This window comes from Bos grunniens, chromosome X (genome assembly GCF_055505025.1).
Source record: "Bos grunniens cultivar Pamir isolate PY7600 chromosome X, Bosgru_T2T1.0, whole genome shotgun sequence".
Taxonomy (NCBI): Eukaryota; Metazoa; Chordata; class Mammalia; order Artiodactyla; family Bovidae; genus Bos; species Bos grunniens.
Window position 1 is genome coordinate 14,782,772 of NC_141194.1, and position 27,948 is coordinate 14,810,719.

Sequence of the window (27,948 nt, forward strand, 5' to 3'; positions counted from 1 at the left end):
TCCGATAGTCCTGATCTTTAGTCTTTAGTCATGTCTGAAAAATCCCTTAAAGGCTGCATATTTAAGGTTACAGGTATTAGGAGGGGACATCTTTGGGGAGTCATTATTTTTCCTTTTGACTCAAAAATTCAATTCTTTAAACGTACAGAGAATATGAGTTGCAAGGAACCACACTTTGTGAAGAAAAAGTCCCACAGGGCTAAAGTGAAGGGCCCAGAACCCTAGAGTTAGTTTCAGCAACATAGCTGAGTTTACAAACCAAAGTCTCACTCCTGACTCCTCCCATTCTCCACCTCCCACCCCCAGATCCAGTCATCCATCCTGTGTATTCTTCTCACCATAGCAGCGAGCTTTTGCAAGGATTAAAGAGAAATGATGTGTGTGATGGTAGTGACAGTGAACACTGACTGATGCTTCCTGTGAGCCAGGCTTGACACATGAAGGGCTTCATACATATTTTATTATTTAATCAGCCAACAACTGTATGAAATACGTGGATTCCTTAGAATCAGTCCTTTTTAATGTGTTTGAGAAACTAAGGCTGGGCAAGGTTCTCTGAATTGTTCCAGGGCTCCCTCAGAATTCTCTGTAGAGATGGGGGTTGAACCCCGGCAGTCTGATTTCAGAGGCTACCCTCTATTCTGCTTCCCATGATAAACTCTGCAGACCATAAGTTTAGTATATAAATGTGGAGTATTATTACTAATATTCCCTAATTTCTCTCTCATCTCTTTCTTCCCATGCACACTGCCCACTTCTAAACCCAGATCTTGATCGCCTCAGACTTAAGTGAAATATTAGGAGCTGGAATCTTCTCAACTGGAAAGGATCCTAACGTTCTTCACATTTGACTTCTCCCACAGTTCAGTGAGCCAGCCACCGAATGCATACCACTGGCCACAATTCCAATTGAGCTCCGTTGTTTTATCTTGCCCACATGATGGGACTCACAATGAAGTTTTTGAAAGTTTGACTTACCAACATTTAAAAATCAGATTTCAAATAAAATTCCAAAATTTTACCCTTCTAAAATTGGAAGTTTCAGATGACCTCTGTCAGCTCTCTAGCCCTTGAAACCATGCTCTGGCAGGAAGCTGATGGATACGGCTCTCTCCTCTATCTTAAAAGTGTATTCACTGACTCCACCATTTACTTAGCACTTGGGTGTATACCACTGGGCACTGTTATTAATATTTAACTTTTTCCCTGTATGTCTTGTTTTCCCAACTAAATGCTACTGCTTGATGCTTTATTATCTTCAGTAATCCAGTGCAGGGCTTTGTATGTGATAGATGTTCAAAATATGTTTGGATTGCCTGACATCATTAAGGAGTCTCTATCAAAAATATCAATAACCTCAGATATGCAGATGACACCACCCTTATGGCAGAAAGTGAAGAGGAACTAAAAAGCCTCTTGATGAAAGTCAAAGTGGAAAGCGAAAAAGTTGGCTTAAAGCTCAACATTCAGAAAACGAAGATCATGGCATCTGATCATGGCATCCCACCACTTCATGGGAAACAGATGGGCAAACAGTGGAAACAGTGTCAGACTTTATTTTGGGGGGGGCTCCAAAATCACTGCAGATGGTGACTGCAGCCATGAAATTAAAAGACGCTTACTCCTTAGAAGGAAAGTTATGACCAACCTAGATAGCGTATTTCAAAGCAAAGACATTACTTTGCCAACAAAGGTTCGTCTAGTCAGGGCTATGGTTTTTCCTGTGGTCATGTATGGATGTGAGAGTTGGACTGTGAAGAAGGCTGAGCGCCAAAGAACTGATGATTTTGAACAGTGGTGTTGGAGAAGACTCTTGAGAGTCCCTTGGACTGCAAGGAGATCCAACCAGTCCATTCTGAAGGAGATCAGCCCTGGGATTTCTTTGGAAGGAATGATGCTAAAGCTGAAACTCCAGTACTTTGGCCACCTCATGCGAAGAGCTGACTCATTGGAAAAGACTCTGATGCTGGGAGGGATTGGGGGCAGGAGGAGAAGGGGACGCCAGAGATGAGATGGCTGGATGGCATCACTGACTCGATGGACATGAGTCTGAGTGAACTCCAGCAGTCGGTGATGGACAGGGAGGCCTGGCATGCTGCGATTCATGGGGTCACAAAGAGTCAGACACGACTGAGCGACTGATCTGATCTGATCAGAAAAACATGACAGGTAGTTCAAGAGCAGGAATTTAATGCAAATACTTCAAGGGGTCAAGTCCCTGTGATACAAAGCACATCAGGGGAAAGATGGGCAGATCTGAGTGAGAGCAGTGAGGCCGAGTCCATGAAGGAATGACTTAATACTTCTTAGATGGTTATTGCTCAAAATTGCCCTCTGGAGTAGTAACCACAACTGTCACTCCATCTTGCCTAACATATCTTCCAAAGGAACACAAAAATGGCTATTCAAACAAACAAGCATCTCCTGCAGCAACATCTCAATACTATACCTTTACTGACCTTTCCTCTGTTCCTAATGCTCTCTTCCTGCTCCCTCACTCCTGATTCCTGGGATCAACTCAAAAACAACCTGCACCCAAGTCATACGAGGTCATGTGTGAGGTTTCTGAGGTTTTTCCTTTTTCTTCTGCTATTTGATATGTGGGAAATATATGACTTCAAATGGGAGACAGACAGTTGTCTTTAAACCCGAAACTGTTGTAGTAACTCTTTACTCCCAGCACATACCCCCACCCCAAGTTGGATGGGAAAGATAAAGGCTTAATCTTTTAGGAATGGGTCGAAAAAGAATGACTAGACCCATTAGCATGAATATTTTAGACCCAACTAAAATTTGTAATCCAGTGACAGTCCTTCTCTGGATTGAATTACCGTTTCAATGAAAGATGATTCAAAACAAGGTACCACGCCTTAGGCACTCTTATATGGGAACCCCAAACAAAACAATATTTTTTTACACTAGCTCTCAAGGACTCTTCCAAGAAGCATATTTTTCAGACTTTACTACATAACAGACAAAATGAATGAAAACATTTCTACAGTGACACAACCGAAATGTGTTTACTTAAGCTGTGACCTTCTCACGTCACAGTGCTCAATAAATACTGACATAATATTTTTATTAAACAATTAGTAATGACATCACTAAAGAAAACTTCAGCTCCTAGCTGATGGAATTTCCCCAAGTGCAAACAACTGGCAATTGTAGGTGGGCCTTGGCCAAAATGGGAAGAGTGAAATGTGTTCTTGATCCCCCAGCCTCTGGGTCTTGCTCCTCTCCCGGGTGAGGATAGGAAAACCACTCCAGAGCTGATCTGGCCTCTCTCAGGGGTTAACAGATCTAGCAGACAATCTAGAAGATGCATTTTGTGTGTATTTACATGCATTTTTTTCCGGGAAGAATAGAGTCCCAAAAGAAAGTCTATTTAAGTTGACAAGCATGTATACAGCATTACTATGACCTGGCACTTCAAAAATATTATCTCATAGTTCTCATGACAATATTACATGGAAAGTAATCCCCATTTTACAGATGGGGAAACTGAGGCACAGGAGGTCAAGTAACATGGAAAGGGATAGAGCTAGGGTCTGAGCCTAGCCTTTCCAGCCCTACTACATTGGGCTGCTTCTCACCTTGGGCTGTGATCTAAAACAACGATGGGCCACTGACCTGCTGGCCATCCACCCTGCTCCACCAGGAAGGATGTGCACTTTAGGAAGGAGGAGAGCCTTGAAGTAAACTATTTCTGACAGGTGAGGGATATGAGAGCATCATCCCCCACTTCCCAGTGTCTGTGCAGTTAGACATATAGACAGTAATCTAGGCTTCTGGTCAAGGCCAGTGCAGATAATGCAGTACTTGGGTTATGCTTTCCATTGTAAAATGCTAGCCACAACTTGGGTTCACTCTACTTCTAAAGGCTTGTAGCTTCTGGAGCTTTTTAGTCTGATATGTAAATGCTTAGTGCTTTAAGAGGCAGCGAGGGAGTGTGCCTCTATTGAATGCTGGTATTAAGTCCAGGCATCTTCATGGAATCTACTTCCATGTCCATGAAACACGGCCCTCCATCCAGACTTCAGCTCCCTGGCCCTCCCCTCAGTCACTTTGGCATCCCAGCTGTCTCTTCAACACACCAGGCATAGCCTCACCTCAGGGCCTTTGCACTTGCTGCTCCCTCTGCCTGAAATACTTTTCCCATAGAGAACCTCTTGGTTTGCCCTGGTGTCTCTTTCAAATGTTGCTCAAATATCATCTTCCCTGAGAGACTGACCCAGACCACTCTATTTCCAAAGGATGAATGAGCATGCCTCCTTAAATGACTTTAAATGTGAATAAGAGATTAGGCTCTTAAGGGAGACGTTCAAATGCTGGCTCTGCTGTGAATAAATTTCTGGCATTTCATCTGTAAAATGGGGGCAACTATTCTAAATGAAATTATATTACATTTACAAAGTACTTTTATCACAGTTTCCACAGTAAGTTGTAATGTTAATTCAGGCTATATGACTTTGTGTCCTTGGATAAAGTTTACCTTTATATAATAAACTGCTTTTCTTAATGCAAACAATGTGATATAAATAATTTGCAGAGGAGCATTTTTAAAAAATCATGTAGTTTCTCTCTAAGACTTGTATGATGTCATTTCCATTCTAATTCTAAAACATTCCTATCTGTTCACTAATGCTTGAAGAGTCAGAGTATCTACTACAACACTGTGTTTGTCTAATGCAAGTTTCCTTAGCTTAGCAACATTGCCTAGAAAGACCATGGGTTCCATCATTTTGTATTACACATCAGGAAATCGAAGTTCACAGAAACCATTTCAGAGGTGAAGGAGACTTGAGATGACCTAGTAGAATATTGTAAATCCAGAAAAGTGGCAAAGGTAGTCACTTACACCAGTATTTCTTTACTTCAAAAATCGTTTATTTACCCACCATAGGCTGCATGAGGAAAGAGTGTGTGATCTTTATTTGAAATTAGCTTTCTCCTGGTTTTCTACTGCTGATCACAAACACTGGATACAGTTATCTCTGTGGTCTTTGCTCGACACAAAAAAGGGAGGAAAATTTTACTTATATCATTTGAAAGACAGATCTTTTAGGACCTGGAGTTCACTGGAAGAAAAGTATTATAAGCCATAGGTCTGGAAAAGACTAGATACCAAATCAGTCCAAGCCCCTCAGTCTACAAGGGAGGGAAGAAGCTCAGGAACATGAAGGGATCTGCCCAAAGCTTGGTCATTAATTTCAATTTTTCAAGGCCTACTGTATACGAGACACTGGGGGTATAAAGCAGGGAATAAAATACAAGCAGGGAATAAAACAAAACCCCTGGCCGCAAACAGAGTTTACATTTTAGTGATATTATGCAACTCACTTGAAAGTTTTAAATTTCCACCTTGAAAAATATTCTATCACTGAAAGTTCTTTACTAATCCAAACTTTATGTCGTTTGCATTCCTAAAAGCAAAGAAAAGGCAAGGGTGTAGGTCATATAAGACACTTATGTTAAAAACAAGCACTACTGCCACAGACATCATTGCAAAGGCATCCTCAATTTACCTTGATGGTTTTTTACAGCACTGTGATCTTGTGAACATGAGGCTTCTTGCCAAGATCAATCTGTTTCTTCTTATTTCCTTGAAGTAAAGATGTACCCACATCATGGTACGTTTCAAACAGCATGTTCTCTTGGAACATCAACTTACTTCTTAATAGATTAAATCAGCAAAACTATTGCTTTTATTCCTCAGATGTCTTGGAGGTAAAAATCCATCACAAGATAAATGAATACAGCAAAGTTTCAGTAAAAATTGTGTAAAAGTAACTTTCAACTGCTTCAGGGACTAAATATTGAGGGAGTGGTTAAGGACCCAAGTTCTAGAATGCTGTTGTTGTTGTTCAGTCACTTAGTCGTCTCCAACTCTTTGCAACTCCATGGACTGTAGCACGCCAGGCTTCCCTGTCCTTCACTATCTCCCAGAGTTTGCTCAAACTCGTGTCCATTCAGTCAGTGACGCCATCCAACCATCTCATCCTCTGTCACCCCCTTGTCCTCTTGCCTTCAATCTTTCCCAGCATCAGGGTGTTTTCCAATCAGTCAGCTCTTGTTATCAGGTGGCCAAAGTACTGGAGCTTCAGCATCAGTCCTTCCAATGAATATTCAGGGTTGATTTCCTTTAGGATTGACTGGTTTGATCTCCTTGCAGTCCAAAGGACTCGCAAGAGTCTTTTCCAGCACCACAGCTTGAAAGCATCAATTCTTAAGTGCTCAACCTTTTTTATAGTACAGCTCTCAAGAATGCTACCACTTCTACTTTTCAGCTGTGTGAAGTGACTCCAATTGTCCAAGCCTCAGTTCCCTCATTTAGAAAATAAAGGATTAACACCTGATTGTAGCTCCTGTCAGGATTCACTAAGGTAACACATGAAGCTTTTTAAAAAATACTTGTTTGGCTGAGCCAGGTCTGAGTTGCTGCACGTGGGGTCTTCGATCTTTGTTGTGGCATGTGAACTCTTAGTTGCAGCATGTGGGGTCTAGTTCCCGAACTAGGGATCGAATGTGGGTTTCTGGCATTGAGATTGTGGAGTCTTAGCCACTGGACCACCAGGAAAAGTCCCAAAGTATTTAAAATGATGTGACAAATGTAAACCTCTATGAAGACCCACACACTCTCCAGCCTTCTGTTCTTTCATCCTGCAGATACTGTTAGTTTAGGGACTCAACCTTTCAAAGTGAAGGAAAAGTCACTCAGTGTCTGACTCTTTGCGACCCCATGGACCATACAGTCCATGGAATTCTACAGGCCAGGATACTGCAGTGGGTAGCCTTTTCCTTCTCCAGGGGATCTTCCCAACCCAGGGATAGAATGCAAGTCTCCCATATTGCAGGCAGATTCTTGACAGCTGAGCCACAAGGAAAGCCCAATACTGGAGTGGGTAGCCTGTCCCAGGAATCGAACCAGGATCTTCTAGCATTGCAGGCAGATTCTTTACCAACTGAGCTATCAGGGAAGACAACCTTTCAAAACCTCAGGTTATCTGCATTTTCACTTGAGATCCCTAGCCCCTTTCAGTGTTTTTCAGATGGCTATCACTGTTTCAGCATCAAATCCAAACTCAAAATATCCAGGCACAACATCATCAAATAGAACTTTCTGCAATGATGGAAATACTGTGTCTGCACTGTCCCATAAGGCAGCCACTAGCCCCAGGTGAACAATGAGTGCTTGACATGTAACTTGTGTGACTGAGGATCTGAATTTTTAATTTCACTTAATTTTAATTATTTTAATTTTATATACCCACATGTGTCTAGTGGCTATCATATTAGAAGAGAGTGCATGTCTAGAGGAAGAGGAGAAACCTGGAGTGTCAAAAGTGGGGAAGTTTTTCCTAGAAGTCCCCCAGCAGATTTTCCCAGGTGTCTCTTTGGGCTAAAGCTGGTCACATGCCTATTCCTAAATCAAATATTGGCAAGGAAAACCATTTCCACAGGTAGCTTAAAATAATCAGGATTCAGTGCAGGCGCAGCAGCCCTAGCCCTGGCAGCACCCAAGCTACAGCAGGCAGCAGGGCACGGAGGGGCTCAGAGGAGCTGAGCTGGCCCGTGGTGGGCAAGGGGCCCGGCTGGAGCTAGAGCCATGGCAGCGAATCTCTCGGGTCCTTCATGATGAAATATCTGGGGACACTTCTCCCTTCTTTCTGTAGTTGATAGTTTGGGCGGTAAAGAGACAGCTAACAGTGTCAAAACCTTCCTGCAGGACCTTGCCAGGAGAATCAAAGACTCCATCTGGGGAATTTGTACCATCTCAAAGCTAAATGCTTGAATTCAGCAAAAGAGACAGGAGCAGCGTCGAAGAAGGGCAAGCAGTGTCCTGGCTCAGAGGAGAGCCCAGAGCATAGAAAGGAAGCAAGGCAGTGAACCACATATTGTTAGGAGAATTTTTCAGTGCTGCGCTTAGAATGGTGGAGTTTTCTGGTTCAGTCTCCTCTTATTTTTTCAAATTCCTGTCCTTCAGTCAGTAACGGCCCAGATTATTGGTAATCCATACTACATGGGGATGTCTGGTCATGGCTGGAGTTCTTCCTTACATCACTTTTCAGTGCTGTCTGGGTGCTGCCCTCTTTGTGCTCAACAAAGTCGTCAACATGATTTGGTTTCAGGATATAGCCAACCTGGCTGGCATTTGAGGGATCAGGGAGGAAGCCTCACCCATTCCCTAGTATCAGCAAAATAATTGCTGACATGCTCTTCAACTGCTTGCTTCAGGTTCTCTTCCTCCTCCAAGGGATGTTTGTGACTCTCTTTCCCATTCATCTTATTGGTCAGCTGGTTAATCTCTTGCATACTATACTGCTTCAAATATCGTTGGTTCAATAAAGGAATTGAAATGCACCAGTGGCTGCCAAACATGGAAAGGAATTGGCCTTACTACTTTGGATTTGGTTTGCCCCTGGCTTTCCTCACAGCAATGCAGTCCTCCTCCATTGTCGGTGGCTGCCTCTTCTCTATGCTCTTTCCTTTATTCATTATCAGCACCAGTGAAGCAAAGACGCCTGGCAAAGCATACCTTTTCCAATTGTGCCTCTTCTCCTTGGTAGTTTTCTTAAGCAAAAGACTCTTCCACAAGACAGCCTACCTGCTGTCGGCCCTAAGTAGATCTACTTCTGCAGAAGAATTCCCATCACCACATCCATCTCCTGCCAAACTGAAGGCTGCTGTGGGCCACTGAGTTGGTCACCCACCATCCAGAGTAGGCGGGTAGGATCAGAAAGACGCTGTGGCAGCTCTTTTCCTGGCTCACCTCCATCCCCTCCCAGGGAAGGTGAGGCCTACCCTGCCAAGAGCCCTGCCCACACTCCATTCTCTCTGAGGAATCCAGATTTTTGTCTTTGGTGCATGCAAAAGGCAGAATCTTCCTGATACCAACCAGTATGGATTTTCAACACCGGTGAGTCTGAAAGGACCACAGGTTTTTCTGCAGTTCTTTTCTAGCATATGCCAGCCCCATTCCTGGATTGATTTGAATACTCTTTCTCCCTGTGCCATTTCCCCTCTCACTTCCCCATCTTGACTTCCACCACTCTTGGATGAATGGATTTTTGTAATTCGACCTGTTGTATTTGGTGGACCTGTTATTTTTGTTTTTCTGTGAAGCACATATATTCAATGTGGGAGGGACAGGAGGCTCGGCTGCTCCTGGTCACTCACTTTATAGTCATCACTGTCTTGTTTCTTGTAACTCAGGTTAGATTTTGGTCTCTTGCTCCACTGCAAAAACAAAAAACAAAACAGGAGCTGGAAGACACAGGACAGAAGAAAGACCTCACAGCCAGATCTCCGTTGTGTTTGAGGAATGATTTTCCTTCTCCACCTTTAAGGGGAAAAAGCCTTTTCACTGGTACATTTAAAGATCCGCCAAAGATAGGGAGGTACCAATTTCAGACAAGTGCCACTGCAACAAGGAATGCTCAAAGAACCTGAACTTTTAAACTCTGGAGGTCTGAACTTGACTGCTGGCCACTTCAGGGTCTGTCTGGTGTTTCAAAGGAGTATTGTGGGTAAGTCACTCAGTCATGTCCAACTCTTTGAGACCCCATGGGCTGTAGCCCACCAGGCTCGTCTGTCCATGGAATTCTCCAGGCAAGAGCACTGGACTGCGTTGCCATTCCCCTCTCCATGGGATCTTCCCAGCCCAGGAATCGAACCTGGGTCTCCAGCATTGCAGGCAGATATTTTACCATCTGAGCCACCAGGGAAGCCTGGAATATTGGAAGCCAAAGAATATTGGGTGTTGAAAATAGGAACTGAAGGAGTAAACTTATTAAACCCTTTAAACCTGAAAAAAAAAAGAAGTCAGGATTTACTCATGAGAAGGGTGGAAAGAGGAGAGCATCCTACAAAGCCAGGCTTAGCCAGCAAGTAAAAAAACAAAGCATGGTTGTAACATTAATGATCAGGAGTAAGTTCCACACAGCTTCTGTACTGTCTAGATCAGGAGTAAACTACAGTCCACGGGCCAAATCTCGCCCACCAACTGTATTTACAACTCAAGTTTTACTGTCTCAAAACCACGCCTACTCATTTACATTAGTGGTTGGGACATAGACTTGGATTACTGTGATATTGAATGGTTTGCCTTGCAAACGAACAGAGATCATTCTGTCCTTTTTTACATTGCACCCATGGACTACAATCTGGACTCTCTTCTTGACTATGAAGGCTACTCCATTTCTTCTAAGGGATTTTTGCCCACAGTAGTAGATACAATGTTCATCTGAATTAAATTCGCCCATTTCAGTCCATTTTAGTTCACTTATTCCTAAAATGTCGATGTTCACTCTTGCCATCTCCTATTTCACCACCCGACTTACCTTGCTTCATGGGCCTAACATTCCAGGTTCCTATGCAATACTGTTCTTTACATCATGAGACTTTACTTCCATCACCAGTCATATCCACAAGTAGGCATTGTTTTCACTTTGGTTCAGCCTCTTCATTCTTTCCGGAGCTACTTCTCCTCCACTCTTCTCCAGTAGCATATTGGGCACCTACTGACCTGGGGGTTCATCCTTCAGTGTCATATCTTTTGGCCTTTTCACACTGTTCATGGGGTTCTCAACACAAGAATACTGAAGTGATTTGCCATTCCCTTCTCCAGTGGACCACATTTTGTGAGAACTCTCCACCATAACCGATCCATCCTGGGTGGTCCTACATGGCATAGCACATGGTCTCACTGAACTGTAGAAAATTCTTCAAGAGATGGGAATACCAGACCTTACCTGCCCACTGAGAAATCTGTATGCAGGTCAAGAAGCAACAGTTAGAACCGGACATGGAACAACGGACTGGTTCCAAATTGAGAAAGGAGTATATCAAGGCTGTATATTGTCACCTTGCTTATTTATATGCAGAGTACATCATGCGAAATGCAGAGCTGGATGAAGCACAAGCTGGAATCAAGATTGCAGGGAGAAATATCAATAACCTCAGATATGCAGATGACACCACCCTTATGGCAGAAAGTGAAGAGGAACTAAAGAGCCTCTTGATGAAAGTGAGAGGAGAGTGAAAAAACTGGTTTAAAACTCAACATTCAAAAAACAAAACATCATGGCATCCAGTCCCATCACTTCATGGCAAATAGATAGGGAACTAAAGGAAACAGTGACAGATTTTGTTTTCTTGGGCTCCAAGATCACTGCAGATGATGACTGCAGCCATGAAATTAAAAGAAGCTTCCTCCTTGGAATAAAAGTTATGATCAACCTAGACATTATATTAAAAAGCAGAGACATTACTTTACCAACAAAGGTCCATCTAGTCAAAGCTACAGTTTTTCCAGTAGTCATGTATGGATGTAAGAGTTGGACCATAAAGAAAGCTGAGTGCCAAAGAATTGATGCTTTTGAACTGTGGTGTTGGAGAAGACTCTTGAGAGTCCCTTGGACTGCCAGAAGATCAAACGAGTCAATCCTAAAGGAAATTGACCCTGAATATTCATTGGAAGGACTGATGCTGAAGCTGAAGCTCCAATATTTTCTGCACCTGATGTGAAGAGCCGACTCATTGGGAAAGACCCTGATGCTGGGCAAGACTGAAGGCAGGAGGAGAAGGGGACAACAGAGGATGAGATGTTTTGATGGCATCACCGACTTAATGGACATGAGTTTGAGTAAGCTCCAGGAGTTGGTGATGGACAGGGAGGCCTGATGTGCTGCAGTCCATGGGGTCTCAGAGTTGGACATGACTAAGCAACTTAACTCAGCTCATTTACATATTGTCTAGGGCTGCTTTTGAGCTACTAGGGCAGAGCCTAGTAGTTGGCCACAGAGACCATATGGTTTACAAAGCCAAAATGTTTATCATCCTGTTCCTTCAAGAACAGCTTGTCAAGCCCTCATCTAGAACAACATCCCTCATGGTTAATGTCACCCATGTTAAAGATCTTGGCTAAAACGTACTCATATGGCCAAAAGTAGGCACTTCATATGGGCTACTGTAGAAGAAAAGTTCTGGAGAGCTGCTTTTGGCACCCTGATACTGTTTCTTGCTGGGTAACCTAGAAAAGGACCCACCACTTTGAGCTTCAGTCTTCTCATCAGCAAAGTGAAGATAATACAAACTTCTCCACCCACTTCAGGGGGACATAGGGAGATGATGGATGCCAAGGTGCTCCACAGACCATGAAGAGCTACAGGAATGTCCAGAGGGGTTGCTGCTGCTGTTCTTAATGTTCACTACTATGTGCTGTTGCCACTGGATCCTACAGAGACCCTGGAACTTTTCCGTGATCAGCAAGGCAAGGATAGCACTGGTCACTGGGAGATTTACCAGTCAGCAAAAGCCATTTCTGGAGCTTTCAGCAATACGGAAACCAAGAGATTCACTGGCTTCGTTGTAACTTTAAGAGCTTTTAAAATCGTGTCAAATAGAAAAATGTAGTTTGGAAAAAAAATGTGACTTTTAAATTGTTTTCAATTTCTTATTAGGAGCTTCAAATAGGAGAGCAGCCTTAAAATGGGGTTGCAGAGATGAGTGGTTCTTAGTTCAAGGCAAACCCCAAGGATCCCCAGTATCCCAGGACAATAGATCAGGAATTCAAAGACAGAACCTACTGGATAATTGAACTCATAATGTCAAAGTGTGAAGGAACTTTAACAGGCAATCAGCTGAGCCCCTTCATCATATGGAGGAAAGGAAACATATTCTTCAAGGGTAATTGGTGCTCATGTCCAGCCACCTCACTGAAGTCTATGCAAAAGTTTAGGGGAATAATATATGTTGTATCAGAACTCATTGGGTTCAGATGAATATAATACTGGTGCCTTAAGCTGAGGAGGGCAGTCCATGTTTTAGTATATCTCTAGACTTTAGAATAGAGCCACAAATCAAAAGCAACCAAGCAGCCAGTTTCTTGAGCGCTTACTATGTGCTAACACTTTGGAGGACACAGAGAGGACCTGAGCCTGAACTTGGGACCTGACCAGATATTACTTCATATTGGCAAAGATAAAACCATGAGGAGGAGCAGAATTCAGGACATAGTGACAGCCTTCAACAATTCCTATCAGTGCTCTCACAAAGCCTAAGTGTTCAATATGCATGTGCTTTAAGAGTTAAAATGTATGGACAAAATTTAGATGTACGAACAGTAGTAACAAGAAACAAGCAAAATTTTAAAAGCCCTCAAGCTTCCTTTGATGTTCAGGATGACTCCATCTTGTGCTGGAGCCTCCATTCCAGAAGTACAGGAGAAGGATCCTTAAACCTGATGAATGACTAAAGAGAATGCTCTCTTCTGCTCTAAAACACTCTCTAGTCAACCCCATGTCTTCCAGATAAATGCGCAATCTTTGTTTTCCCTCCTCTTCCTTTTGGTAGTCAAGATGGCTTCTAGGTCAGGAAGGGGAAGCCAGTGTTCTCACAGCAGGGAGAAGGGCTCTGCATCAGTGAGCTTACCTCGTGCTGAGCCCTGGGTTCTCAACAGCCTCTCCAGAGATCCCCCTCACCCAGCAGGGTTCCTTTGGGGCCCACTGGTATCCACTGCTAAGGCCATGTCCAGTGGGCCCCATGTTCTGTTCTCTCAGAATCCTGCCCAACCTGGGGGCCCCACTCTTGCTGACCCAGTTCCTCTCAGATCTTACTACCAAGTGTCTGTCACATCCTCCCTGTGGCCCCTGGTCTCAGCTGTCCACACCATTATCTCTGCAGCCCTGGCTCTCAGCAGAGCTACCCGCTAGGAACACAAGAACCATTTAGAATCCCTTTCCTTCACACAAGAAATGAGAGAGACTTGGACGGAACACCACCTCCAGCCTCCTCTCTGCCTAAACACACTGTGCTGCCATTTCTCATCCCTACCATTGCTCTCTGTTGATGTGTGGGCCACTGTGAGGAGTTCTCACCCAGAATTCTAAGTGGAAAGTGAGACACAATCTCCTCTGGTTTCAGTTTCCTCCTCAACCCATTCAGAGTCTCTGTCATTCCTTGTCACAACTTCTACCTATCAGAGAAAGAGTCAGGACCCAACAGAAGTGACCTCATCATGCCTGTGGGGGATTTTGGGAGGTTGAGAGATTAACCTAGTATCAGATCACCACTGTGGTATTTATAATCTCAACTTTCAGTTCAGTTCAGTCGCTCAGTAGTGTCTGACTCTTTGCGATCCCATGGACTGCAGCACACCAGGCTTCCCTGACCACCACCATCTCCCAGAGCTTGCTCAAACTCATGTCCATTGAGTCAGTGATGCCATCCAACCATCTCGTCCTCTGTTGTCCCCTTATCTGCCTGCCTTCAATCTTTCCCAGCATCAGGGTTTTTTCCAATGAGTCAGTTCTTCGCATAAGGTGGTCAAAGTATTAGAGCTTCAGCTTCAGCATCAGTCCTTCCAGTGAATATTCAGGACTGATTTCCTTTAGGATTGACTGGTTTGATCTCCCTGCTGTCCAAGGGACTCTCAAGAGTCTTCTCAATTTTATAGAGAGGAATTGAGGGACAAGTAGACCAGCACTGGGTTTACATACAAGACTGTTTCCCTGCCTTTCAAGAGCACACAGTCTACCTCCTACAGCTCTGACATGCACTGTACAAGAACAAAGACTTGGATGGACAAAGCATGAGAGGGTAAGAGGAGAGAAGACAGTGAGGCCTTGGAGAAGGGGACTTAGAGAGAAATCTATCACTAGAAATGCCTGCAGTACAGAAAGATCTAGATCCAGCCCAGAAAGAGACTAAGTTGGGATTATAGCTCATGAGATCACCAAACTGGCTCTTATGTGTAATTGTTTCCAAGTGGGAAAGACAATTCTGCAAGAATGAAATTATAACCATCTTCCACTAATACGTCATCTCACCCTCTGGAAAATAGTTGTACCTAAAAGGAGACCTCCTTGGAAGACAAAAAAGCAGCAGCAGCAGAGGAAAAAAAGCAAAGAAAAAATGACATTGGCATAGCCCAAGAGAGCTAGAGACCAGAGGTAAGTAAGTTAGAGTTACCTGTCAAAGCTCATTTGGGCATTGTGTAGACAAAGAATGACTCCCTCGAAGCTACCAAACTACACGAATGACCACCAAACTACACAACTGGAAGTGTGAAGTTCTACGGGCTCTGTCTGGTGGCCAGCAACCTAACAAGAGAGTATCAGTCCAATCTCTCCTCGTTGCTAGGAGCTACTGAGTCATCTCTCAGGCGTCCAGATGAAGCTACCATGCCTGCAGTCCACATCCCCAGAGCCAGGGGCAGTGGCTGCTCTCTGGCAGTTTAGTTCAGGCTCCCTCTCCATCTTCTCTTCATGCCTCATGCCATGTTCATTCAGTCTTCCCTTCCTGGGCAACCAGGTAGAGTAGGAACAGTACAGGCTACTGATTCCAATGGGGAATCCTCCAAGCTGTTTGACTCTGGGCAAATGACTTAATCTCTTTGACACTCAGTTTCTTCATCTGCAAACAGAAATGAACAATATCTACCATAAAGGGTTTTTGCGAGGATTAAACAAGATGATCTATGTAAAGCACCTTCAATGGCCTGCCCCAGGGCAGGTCCTCAATACTCATTAGTTTTCATCCCATGAGTTTCTCACCCACCTTGTCAAACTTTTCTTCCCCCTTCTCACTTGGCACATACCATGTGCTGAAAAGACTCATGATGCCAAGGAAGTACGTTTGACTTCCTTGACATGAGACAAAGTGACATGACACAAAGTGACAAGTATAAAAAAGACATGGATAAAAACAAAAGGGAGCACTGACAAGAGAGATTTATTTCTTCTGAAGAGGTCAAGGGAGGTTCTCTAGAGGTAGTCATATTGGGCTGCACTTTGGAGAATGAGCATGTTTCCCAATGGAGATGACCCCAGGAAGCAGAGGGAGGGAGTAGGGAAGGGAGTAAAGCCAACAGTGGGTACATTAATGAGCACATTGCTACCGTGGACAACTGGGGCCCAATCCAACAATGCACTGGGTGTACAGAACACACTTTAGCATGATCCCACCAAGGGCTGGGGAAGCTGGCATAGTTAAGTACCAACTCCCATTCTTCACCATTCTGGGGTATTAACTCTCTGGTACTACTAGCTGGCTCCTTGCACAGGCCAAGCATAGACCCATGGGCACAGATGATTCTCAGTCAGTGAGACATGGGAGCCATCAAGAAGGCACAGGATCTGTCTGAAGATAACCTCTGGGTGGCTCAAGCGGACATGGGCAGAGCACCAATAGCATCTGCTACAGGTGCTTAACATCCTACTAGTGTCATGCATGAACTTAGCCAGAGGCCATATATGTTAGAGCCCCACAGCACTGACTCACACTTTACGATTTAGTTATAGTTTGTACTTTTTTTCATGTATCCTAGTCATGCCCCTCCAACTGGAGTGTAAACTCCCTGGACTCAGAGATGATGCTCTCTCAGCAGGCAGTAATGCTGGGCACACAGCAGGTACTCATTACAACACAACTGCTTATCCAGTGTAGTACAATCAGCAGGTCCCCTCAGCCTTCATCAAAGACCAGGCATCCTGAACTGCAGAGAACCTGCCTCAGCCCAAAGTTGCTCAGAAAGATGGTACCTATAAGCCATCTGGATGATCCAGTCTGACATCCAGTCCTAAAGTGGATTCCACCTTTATTTTTAACCTACAGATATACAACTGCTATGCAGAGTACACAACCTAGTGTAGCAGAGAGCTTAAGGATGCTAGAAGATAGGATAGTGTAGTGGTTAAACACACAAACTTTGAGTCATATGACCTGAGTTGGAATTGCAGCTCTGCAATGAAAATGTGCAAGCTAGGGCAAGTTGTTTACCTTCTCTGTGCCTCAGTTTCCTGTAAAATGGAGCTAATAATACTAGTGCCTACTACAAAGGGTTACTGAGTAAGCTTTAAATGAAATAGCTTTTTGTAAGGGCTCCTAACAGTGGCTGCTGCTGCTGCTGCTGCTAAGTCGCTTCAGTCATGTCTGACTCTGTGTGACCCCTTAGACAGCAGCCCACCAGGCTCCCCCATCCCTGGGATTCTCCAGGCAAGAACACTGGAGTGGGTTGCCATTTCCTTCTCCAACACATGAAAGTGAAAAGTGAAAGTGAAGTCGCTCAGTCATGTCTGACTCTTAGCGACCTCCACTGCAGCCTACCACGCTCCTCCGTCCATGGGCTTTTCTAGGCAAGAGTACTGGAGTGGGGTGCCATCGCCTTCTCCACAGAACAGTGGCTGGCACAAGGTAAATATTATCCAAGTAATTATTAAATAACATGAATGAATACTCTTAATGGGAGTTCTGAAAGACAATAACGATCTCCAATTTAGCCCTTTCCAGATCCCAACACACTTCATTCAGAAAAACCTTTGCAATATACAATGTTGTATGTCAATAGAACTGGAAGAGAAAAATGTCTGCCATCATAAAGTTTCTTTTTTAACATATATTGAGCCTTACAAAAGCCCTCTAGAGGAGCTCAGGGTTACACCCATTTTGAAGATGAGGAAACTGAGCCCTGTATCAGTCTAGTAGCAAATCGAGATCATACAATAGCAGGTGGCAGGCATGTGGAGGGCTCGAACCCTGGATCTCACCATATTCTACTATATCATGCGGCACAGTAAAGTTTCAGCCAATTCTTTAAGACCGTGGTTCTACGCTTGGGTGGGCATCAACAACACCCAGAGGGCTGATTTAAGCACAGATGGCTGGGCCTCACCCCCAGAGTTCCCAACCCACCAGGTCTAGGCTGGGCCTGAGAATCTGCACTTCTGAAAAGCTCCCAGGTGATGCTGATGCTGCCTGTCTGGGGGCCACACTCTGAGAACCACTGCCTGAAGAAATCAATTCATCAGAGAGCCAGAGCAAGAAATACATTCAGTGACCTTAGCATCCACTCAGGTTTTCCCTGCTCGGGTTGGTGTCAGAGCCGTGTCCTTTCCTGTTTACCTGGCCCATTTTCACCATTTATTGAAATTAATTAATTAATTTTATTATTACTTTTGGCTGTGCTGGTCTTCGTTGCTGTGTGGACTTTTCTCTAGTTTCGGCCATCAGGGGCTACAGTTTCATTGTGGAGCACGGGCTCTAGGGCGTTCGGGCTTCAGTAGCTGTAGAACATGGTGGGCTCAGTAGTTGTGGCTCCCAAGCTCTAGAGCACAGATTTAGTAACTGTGGTACCACAGACTTAGGTGCTCCACGGCATGTGGCATCTTTCCAGATCAGGGATTGAATCCGTGTGTCCTGCATTGGCATGTGGATTCTTAACCACTGGACCACCTTCTGGCTTCACAGAAGCCCCTATTTTCATCATTTTTAAATATACTTCTTCAAAACAGACTTATTTCTACCAAGCAGCTTTCCTTCGGATGATTTTTCCCCTTTGTGTTCCACTTTTGTTCCTCATCTACCCTGTGGTGGAAAAAGCACTGAAACATGAGACCAAAGATCTAGTATCTAGTCTGGCTCCACCGCTTCCTAACCAATAATGTCCCTGGGGACATTTACTCATCAGTAAAGTGAGGACGTTTGATTTTTGCCCTGACAATCCCACAGGGATGTCAGTGTGCAGGGTACGAGTAATTTCTTATACTTACATTAAGATGCCCCAAGGAGATGGTGAGTGAGCACAGTTTATAAGAACGTCACATGGCCACAACAGAGTTTGTATCCCATGATGTATATCTGGAGTTCTCTCTTCCTACTTATGTCTTCTGCCAGTTGTGGAGGCAATGGGATTGCCTCTGAACCAGTCACATCAACATCACCTGGGAGCTTGTTAGAAATGCCAATTCTCAGGGCCCCCCCAAAGCTACTAATCCAAAACTCTCATGGATGGGTTTGTCTTAACAAGCTTTCTAGGTGATTCTGATGTACACTCAAGTTTGGAAACTTTGGTTTTGTGGTTACAAGTACAAAATTCCAAGTTAGGTACAATTCCCACAGCAGACACTTCCTTGAGCAAGTTACTTATCTCTCTGAGCCTGAGTTTCTTGATTTGTGAAATGGTGCTAAGACTAGGATTTCCCCTCAACAGACTTGGTTTAGCAGCTTAAGAGACTGGATGTATTGATATGCAAAACACACAGAGACCCAGCACACTCTAAGTAGTCAATACATATTGACTCTTTATTTCTTCGTGTAAAGTATCGTGGCTCCTTGACAATATGCCCCAGTGCCTACTTTTGAAAGACTGCCAATTGTGTACAAGTCTGTTGTGAAGTTTTCTATTTGTGTGCATCCGTGTGTGTTATACTTACACTGTTTGCTGCCAGTACATATTTGTTTTATCCAACAAAGATTCTTTGGTCCTGCAATTTTCTTCTAAATAAGAAAGGTATTTCTGTGTGTCCTTAATAGTGTCTTCTTTATAATGATTCTTTTTAGGGGGAGGGGGCTACGCCATGTGGCATGTGAGAGCTTAGTTCCCTGATCAAGGATCAAAGCCAAGCCCACTGCAGTGGAAGTGCAGTCTTAACCAGTGGATGGCCAGGGAAGTTCCTGTAATGATTCTTTATATTTGCACAGCACTATATTCTTTTGGGAGTTGTACTCAAACATATTGCAGCCCTGGTAATTCTGGTCTTTTTACTGCCCTCCTCAGGTACCTTTTTCTCCTTCTTTCATAAGCTTATAGAGATCTTCTTTTCTGAAAATAATGCTTCATTAGTGTGATTCTCTATCTCCCTTAAATTTCCATACGGAGGTGCCTTTGAGTAGCTACTTTTATAAACAAATAAGCACCAGAAACAGACCTTCACATATATGGTCAATTAATTTTTGACAAAGGTGCCAAGACTATGCAATGGGGAAAAGACAGTGTTTTCAACAAATGATATTAAGAAAACTGGATATCCAAATGTAAAGTAATGAAGTTGGATCCTTGCGCATGCACATGCTAAGTCGCTTCAGTAATGTCCAACTCTTTGTGACCCCATGGACTGTAGCCTGCCAGGCTCCTCTGTCCATGGAATTCTCCAGGCAAGAATACTGGAGTGGGTTGCCATTTCCTCCTCCAGGGGATCTTCCTGACCCAGGGATTGAACAAGAGTCTCCTGCAGCTCCTGTATTGCAGGCAGATTCTTTTTTTTTTTTTTAATTTGATTTTATTTTTAAACTTTACAATATTGTATTAGTTTTGCCAAATATCGAAATGAATCCGCCACAGGTATACTCGTGTTCCCCATCCTGAACCCTCCTCCCTCCTCCCTCCCTGCAGGCCGATTCTTTACTGCTGAGCCACCAGGGAAGCCCAGTTGGATCCTTACCTCACACCATATGCAAAATGAACTCAAAATGGATCAAAGGACCTAAACATAAAAGCTAAAACTATAAGTTCTTAGAAGAAAAATAGAGGAAAATCTTAATGATATTTATTTGATATAAAAGCAAAAGCACAGGCAATAAAGTAAAAATAGATACACTGGATTTTATCAAAATTAAAAACTTCTATGCATCAAAGGACACTACTTAAAAGAGTGAAAAGACAACCCATAGAATGGGGAAAATTTTTGCAGATCGTATATCTGGTAAAGGATTAATATCCAGACTATATAAAGAACTCCAAAAACTTAATAACAACAAAAACTCCCAAACAATCCAATTCAAAAATGGACCAAAGATTTGAATAGACATTTCTCTAAAGAAGATACACAAATGATTCTAATGAGCACATGAAAAAATATTTAACATAACTAATCATTAAGGAAATGTAAACAAAAACCATATCACACCCATTATCAAAAGAACAGAAAGTAACAAATTTTAGTGAGGATATACAGAACTTGGAATCCTTGTGACTTGCTGGTAAGAATGTTAAATAGTGCAGTCACTGTGGGAAACAGTTTGCCAGACCCTTAAAATGTTAAACATAGAACTACCTATGACCAGCAATTCTACTTTCAAAAGAAGGGACTCAAACTGATACTTACACAACAATGTGCACAGTAGCATGATTTATAGTAGCCCAAAAGATGGAAATAACCCAAATGCCATTAACACTGAATAAATAAACTTAGTATGATATGCAGATACAATGGAGCATTATTCAGCTTTAAAAAGAGATGAAATTCTGATACATGCTACAACGTGGATGAACCTTGGAAACATTATGCTAAGAGAAATAAGCCATGCACAAAAGGACAAATATTGTATAATTCCTTATATGAGGTACCTAGAAGAGGAAAAATTATAAAGACAGAAAGAACAGAGGTTACCAGGGTCTGGGAGGAAGCGGGGAGGCAGGTTATTGCTTAATGGGTACAAAGTTCCTATCTGAGATGATGAAAATGTTGTGGAAATGGATAGTGGTGATGACTACACAAAATTGTGAACCACATTTAATGCCAGTGAATTATACACTTAAAAATTGTTAAAATGTTTTACACTAATTTTGCCATTGTAAAAAAAAATCCCAAACACACAAACATACACACTGATAAAACAGAAAAAAAGATAAAGGAAAATGAGCATCTTACCTTCCAGGGATGTAACCAGAGTAATATGAAGAAAAATGACGACAAGGGCTATCTTAAACATCAGTAAAAGTTCTTCAGGTCTGCCAACATGGCCACACTGCCCACCAGAGAAAAACATCCTGAAATAAAGTAAGGGGAAAACACATCATCACAGCTTGCTATAATCGTAAGATAGCAATGTCCAAAGGTCGGTTCCTCAAGCAAGACAACCTGCAACACCCCTCCCTTTAAAATACTCTAGTTCCAGAGAATTGGCAATGCCAGGTGGGCACTGGTTACAAAAAGCAAAACCCATGTTTATTATGGGTGACCCAGCCACTAGGATAATATACATTAAAAATGATTGGCAAGGTAGTCCATGTAGATTTATGGAAAGCATCAATGTTACCGAGTCCAAGCTCACTCTACTTGTAGCAAAACAGGCCAATAAACCACGAGATGAGGTATTCAATGCAAGGAGTATGACATTATTTAGCAAGCTGGTAGACTAGTGTCCCCCCAAAAATTGATCTTATGGGGTCTAGATGCCAGTTTATTTTATAGAACAGAGAGGGAGAGGAGATGAGGAAGTAAAGTAAAAAGGCCATTTCCATTTATCTTGCAAAACAGGAGGGCACATGTTTCTTTCTGTAGCCATTCACAGGGCAGGGGCAGATTGTCTCCCTGTGAGCTGAACAAAGGCACTTTGGTTTAACATTCTGACAGAGGGGTAGGGTCCCCTGAGGTAGGACATTATGTATGATTATAACAACAAATTGAGAAGGAAATGGCAACCCACTCAAGTATTCTTGCCTGGAAATCCCATGGACAGAGGAGCCTGGTAGGCTATAGTCCATGGGGTCATAAGAGTCAGACATGACTTAGTGACTAAACCACATAATAATAAACGCCATGAAAAGCAAAGGTTAAAGTCAAAGAAATAGATCCAACATCCAACTAGCTGTCCCCTATTACATCAATACCTGTAAAATATCAAGAGGAATTTAAAAACACAAAATGCTGCATATGTAACGATTACCACTATATAAAGGCTAGTTAAAAAACTGCTAAGAATCAGAAGAGGTCACAGAATCTTATCCCATTTATGTCTTAGGCTGTAAAAGGATGGATATGTTCCATTTCCTCTTTATTAGATGTTAATTCATTACCATTTTTATTACTCGACATTTTTCAGCAGAGTCAACATTTTTCAAAAAGCAAAATTTGTATCGGTACTGAATTTAAAAGTCTTATTTACCATTCATTTATTAACTTTGTTCCAACAAATATTCATTGAGAGCCAATATACACTAGATGAGATGTGAGGGTTGACTAGGTGGTAACTAGATGAAATACATGTGGTGGAGGTGGGGCAGGGGCTGGGAGGAGCTCGGCACACAGAGAAAACTGCAGAGGAGATGACCAACTGAACTCCAGGACAGGTAGTCAGCACCAGCAGTAGTTGCTGGCGTGAGATGCTGAGGGAGGAAAAAGCCAGCCAGGAAATCACAATCCACCTACAGGGCTCAGGCAGCAAGAGCCCACTGAGCAGGCTCCCTCTACACAGCCATCAGGGAAGGGGCCAGGACACACTAGGCTATGTGTTCTCAGCTGGCAGAGCTCCCGGCCACAGGGCACCCACAAACCCAGTCACCACTGCACCTCCCTGAACTCAAGATAGACAGTATGCAGCACCACAGTGAAGGCTAAAAAGCATGGGGCCAAAGGTCCTGGTTCTGCCACACAATGTCTGAGTGACTTTGGATAAGTTATTTCCAATGGCCAAGATTCCCCACCTAACAAACTGTGATAACAGTGCCAGCCTGATAGTGTTGCTGTGGTGATTAAAGCAGACATCTGGGCACAGGGGCTGGCACTGTGAAGGGACTATAAATGCTAGCTGTAGACTCTTCAGTCAGTCAGTAAACAAACAGCTACCCTGTACCTCATCTGTGTGAGGATTACAGAGATGAGGACATGGAAAGATGGGAATAAATTACGATTTCTCAGTCTCCAGGAAAAGCTGGCAATTGTTGAGTCCTATAATTTTGGATTTCCCTGCTGGTCCAGTGAATAAGAATCTGCTTGACAATGCAAGGACACCAGTTTGATCCCTGGTCTGCAAAGATTCCACATGCTGCAGAGCAACTAAGCCCATGTACCACAACTACTGAGCCCATGCAACTAGAGCATGTGCTCAGCAACAAAAGAAGCCACCGCAACAAGAAGCCCTCACTCTGCAACTAGAGAGTAGCCCCCACTCGCCACAACTAGAGAAAAGCTCCTGCAGCAACAAAGACCCAGTGAAACCAAAAATAAAATAAACAAAAAAAATTTTTAATAAAAGGAACCCTATAATTTAATAGCCATTGCCAGTACCAGGGAGGTAATTCTTTCCTTGGACATGCATGGCAAGATAACGTCCTTGGGCAGGAAGTGAATCCTCCTTCCAAAGAGGACTTAAATTTTTAAAATCAATACTGTAAATTGTATTATATATTAATAACATGCTATGTTAATAAATTATAAAGCGCCTCTGGTTTGTCCCTCCTCTCCAGCACTTTTATCCTCTCTCTGTTCATAATGGTATATTGCTGATCCTCCAGAATGAGTCACTTGAACGATAACGCTAATATCGTTGTGCAAAGATACAGCAATGTCTCTCTGGAGAAAAACTTAAGTGTCTCTTACAGCTACATACAATAATATCGATGAACCTCAGAAATATATTGTAAGATAAAAGAGCCAGACATAAAGGAATGCATGTTGCCCGTGATCCCATTCAGATGAGAAACAAAAGCACACAAAACTAATCGATGGAGTGAGGTTGGGAGTGTCATTATCCTTGGAAAGGAGCAGCGGATGTAACAATTAGAAGTGGGCACAAGGGGGCTTCTGAGGTTCAGGTAATATTCTGCTTGCTGGTTACATGATGTGTTCAGTTCCAGAAATTGACTGAATTAAACACTTATATGCATAAGTTTCATATATAAGTTTAAAAAATAATCTATTATTAATTTTTGAACTCAGCTGCCCCTTCAAAAGCATTCCCTTTTTCTTTTTTGATTGCAGTAGTATAGTTGCTTTACAATGTTGTGTTAGTTTCTGCTGTATGACGATATGAATCAGCTGTGTATATCCTCTCCCTCGAACCTCCCCCCACCATCCCACCCATTTAGGTCGCCAAAGAGCACCCAGCTGAGCTCCCTGTGCTATACAGCAGCTTCCCATATTGCTTCTGCTGGAGCATTCCTTTTTTTAAAAAGCTGTATTTAATGAACCAAATCTCTACCAAAAAAACTCTCCTATACAAATGCCTTAGGCCTGACTCCACCTGGAATTCAAAGAGCTGACTTAGAAGATTTATTGCACAAGTATCTAATTTTAGTTCTAGAAAGAGTACCAGAGAAGTCTGTTTTTGGAAAGGAATTCAGAATTCACCTAGCTGAGATTCTTGTTCTATAGGTATAGAAAGATGCCCAATATATTCCAGGGCAGTGGTCCTCAACCTTTTTGGCATCAGGGACCAGTTTCATGGAAGACAAATTTTTTATGGACCAGGGGGTAGGGGGAAAGGGGTGTTGGTTTCAGCATGATTCAAGTCCATTACATTGATTAGGCATGTTATTTCTATTATTATTACATCAGCTCCAGCTCAGATCATCAGACATTAGATCCCAGAGGTTAGGGATCCCTGTTCCAGGGGAAGGGTCACGGTCATTTGTTTGGTGGGACTCCTACTCTTTCTACCAGGCCACAATGCTGGCATTCCTGAGAAATGATCCCCTCGGAAGCAAACTTCCAAGGCAAAATGAAACAACAAACTCAAAATGCTATTACAGAATTTTCAAAATTTCTGCAACCTCATTCATGAGCTTTACCAACTTTGAGGGTAGGGCATAAGTGGTTTATAAGTTATGGTCGAAGTTAAATCAGTCATGGGACACAGAGACTGGTTAACATGTGCTGTGACTTGGGCCTCTGACCAAAATAAACCATGCCTTTCCACTGAAGAGAGCTTGCACTCAATCCCCAGATGACGGCAGGAAAGGCCGGAAATGAAGGGTGACTCCAGAAATCATCTAGGAGAGAAAATATGGCTCAGGAAGAACTTACTACAGACCTGGCATCACTGAAAAGACTGCTTTTCACTGTCAAGCCTGGAGTATGTTTCCTCAAGGCTGAATATATACTTTCCTAATAGGAGAAGGAGTTTATGCTATTTAAAATAGTGCTACCCCTACTGCCCTCTGCATAAACGAGAGAACATCCTACAGGGTCAGGACATTTCTGGGATCACTGATCAAAGAGGGAAAGCTGTAGATTTTGAAACCCTTACTCATTGTACATTAAAGTCATTTTTATCTTTTTCAGCTGGAACTATTTATTCCTCATCTCCTGGATTAAGATGGGTTAGGTCAAGGCAATCTAGGTCATCAACAGAGGTGACTTGAAGAGCCACTGGTTCTTAGCAAAATTTCAAGTTGCTGAGGATGGCTTGTGAGACAACATCCATGACAAAGAAAACTTTTTGCTGGCATTTGAACGGTAAAACTAGACCTTGACATTAACACATCCACAAATTAAAGATTATCCCAGATTCATCTCTTAGGGTTGTAGACTGATGTAAATGGCAACCCCTAGGGTTGGACAGTACATAAGCTACATGACTGAAAGCCATGGCCCTCCAAGAAATTATATGCCACTCCAAGAAATTATTCTAGATCTCTTCAATTTCATTAAATAGTATACATATATATTTTTAAAGACCATCGGTGCAACCTTGAATGGTAATACATCATAAATCTATCTTTAGAAAATATTATGCCTTTGAGATATTTACACTGAATCATGAATGTTGGCTAACAAGACTAGCACAAGGAGAAATTGTAAAAGGAGGTACTAAAGAGGGCAGATAAAATCAAGAACTAAAAGCTGAAAAAGCAACTGACTTTGATCATTCAACTGTCAAAGAAGTCAGAGAATCTCAGGGCTGGTTTTCTTTAGAATCTTTGATTATATGTTTAAAAAAAGAATCAAGAAACTAAAAGCATAATTAAATTTCAATTTTAACTCTACTAAAAGATCCTGATACAACAAATATCTCCAATTTCTTTTTCTTCAGTGTTTCTAGAATATGTTGGGTTAGGTTATTTAGATCAAACCTTCTGCTGAGACAACTAAAAATCATGAATAAAATATTAAAAAGCATTTTCTTTAATATATCAGAGAGCTGACAAGATAGAAAAGAATCACCAGGTCAAAGGTGAAGCCAAAGGAGGAATTCAGGGAGATAATATAGGCAAGTTCAGTTCAGTTCAGTTCAGTCATTCAGTCACGACGGACACTGCGAACCCATGGCCTGCAGCATGCCAGGCTTCCCTGTCCATGACCAATTCCCAGAGCTTGCTCAAACAAAGGAGCCACTTATGCCTGAGGGTTTGGGCCTAATGAAGCAAGCTTGAGCTCCAGATACAAAATACAAAAGAACAGTTGGGAGACATGGAAAAAAGCAACACAAGGTCTAACATACACTTAAACAAAATTCAAAGAGGAGAGAATGAGCAAGAGCCAATGTTTGAAGTCATACTGACAGACTGACCCCAAACTGGTAAGAAAAACAAACAAAAAAAAACACACACACACCTATCCACAGATCCAACAAGCCCAAAGAACCTCTACAATAAATAAAAAGGAACCGACATGTAAACACAAAATAGTGAAATTGACGAAAACCAAAAACACAGAGAAAATCGTGAAAGTAGCCAGAGTAAACAAGACAGCTAACCTCCAAAGGAGCATCTATAAGATGGACAGCTATCACCTCAGAAGCAACAATGGAAACCAGAAGATGAACAACAACTGTGATATTGTTCCCTACTTGCAAATCGTCACTAAATAAATCCTAAAAGATATGTTCAGGCAAAAAATGTAAGATCTGAGATGCAATAAAAAATGTGACCAGACCCATTCCTAACATTTGTAATATACAGGTCAAAGTTTGAAAGGAGATCCAGTTTGCCCTTATTATTCCACTAAGGCTCCATCTCAAACTGCAAGAGGCTTTGTGCACACAGATGTTGACACCTCAGTCCATAGATCTAAACCCCCTTCTCTCCTTTAAGCAGCTATCCTTTGGTCATCCCTCAGGTCTAGAGGAATGTACACCTGCAGCATGGCTTGTCTGCAGAAGAGGACTGCCCAGGTCCTGGAAATAGATACAAAATATCTGGACAGGAAATACCTGACTCCTGGGTTCCCAGTACACAATCTAGAAAGAAGGGTTGGGGGAGGAGTTGGGCTTGCCTTCCTTGTATAAAAAAGTCCTCATCCTTTGGAGAGGGATATGACTAGGGAAGGGCCAGAGAGGGAGCCTCTAAAGCATGAGACATAGGGCAGAGGCCACAGCTGCCCAGAGTTAAGGGTAGTACTGTATAGTGGTAAATTCAAAATATAAAATATCAATAATACCTTGCAGGGATAAGTGAAACATGATAGAAAAAAAACACGGCAACTATATTTAACGTATCAATTAGAAGAT

The 27,948-nt window shown here is 42.7% G+C and overlaps 1 protein-coding gene, 1 long non-coding RNA gene and 1 pseudogene across 19 annotated transcripts in view; 1 reads left to right on the forward strand and 2 right to left on the reverse strand.

The window, feature by feature from the left end:
- Window positions 1–27,948, reverse strand: part of ADGRG2 (adhesion G protein-coupled receptor G2) — a 127,335-nt gene that overhangs the window by 49,711 nt on the left and 49,676 nt on the right. For all 18 annotated transcript variants that reach the window (XM_086388225.1, XM_086388217.1, XM_086388218.1 and 15 more), the window contains one exon: window positions 21,429–21,547. In XM_086388225.1, the coding sequence (XP_086244351.1) occupies window positions 21,429–21,546 (118 nt within the window). In that variant the 5' untranslated portion in view covers window position 21,547. The remainder of the gene's footprint in view (window positions 1–21,428; window positions 21,548–27,948) is intronic.
- Window positions 7,649–8,698, forward strand: LOC147339841 (etoposide-induced protein 2.4 homolog pseudogene; annotated as a pseudogene).
- On the reverse strand, window positions 9,254–10,472 carry LOC147339842 (uncharacterized). The gene is made up of 2 exons (XR_015159104.1): window positions 10,341–10,472; window positions 9,254–9,805 (listed from the first exon to the last, which is right to left on the reverse strand). It is a non-coding gene; the product is annotated as an uncharacterized LOC147339842 (long non-coding RNA).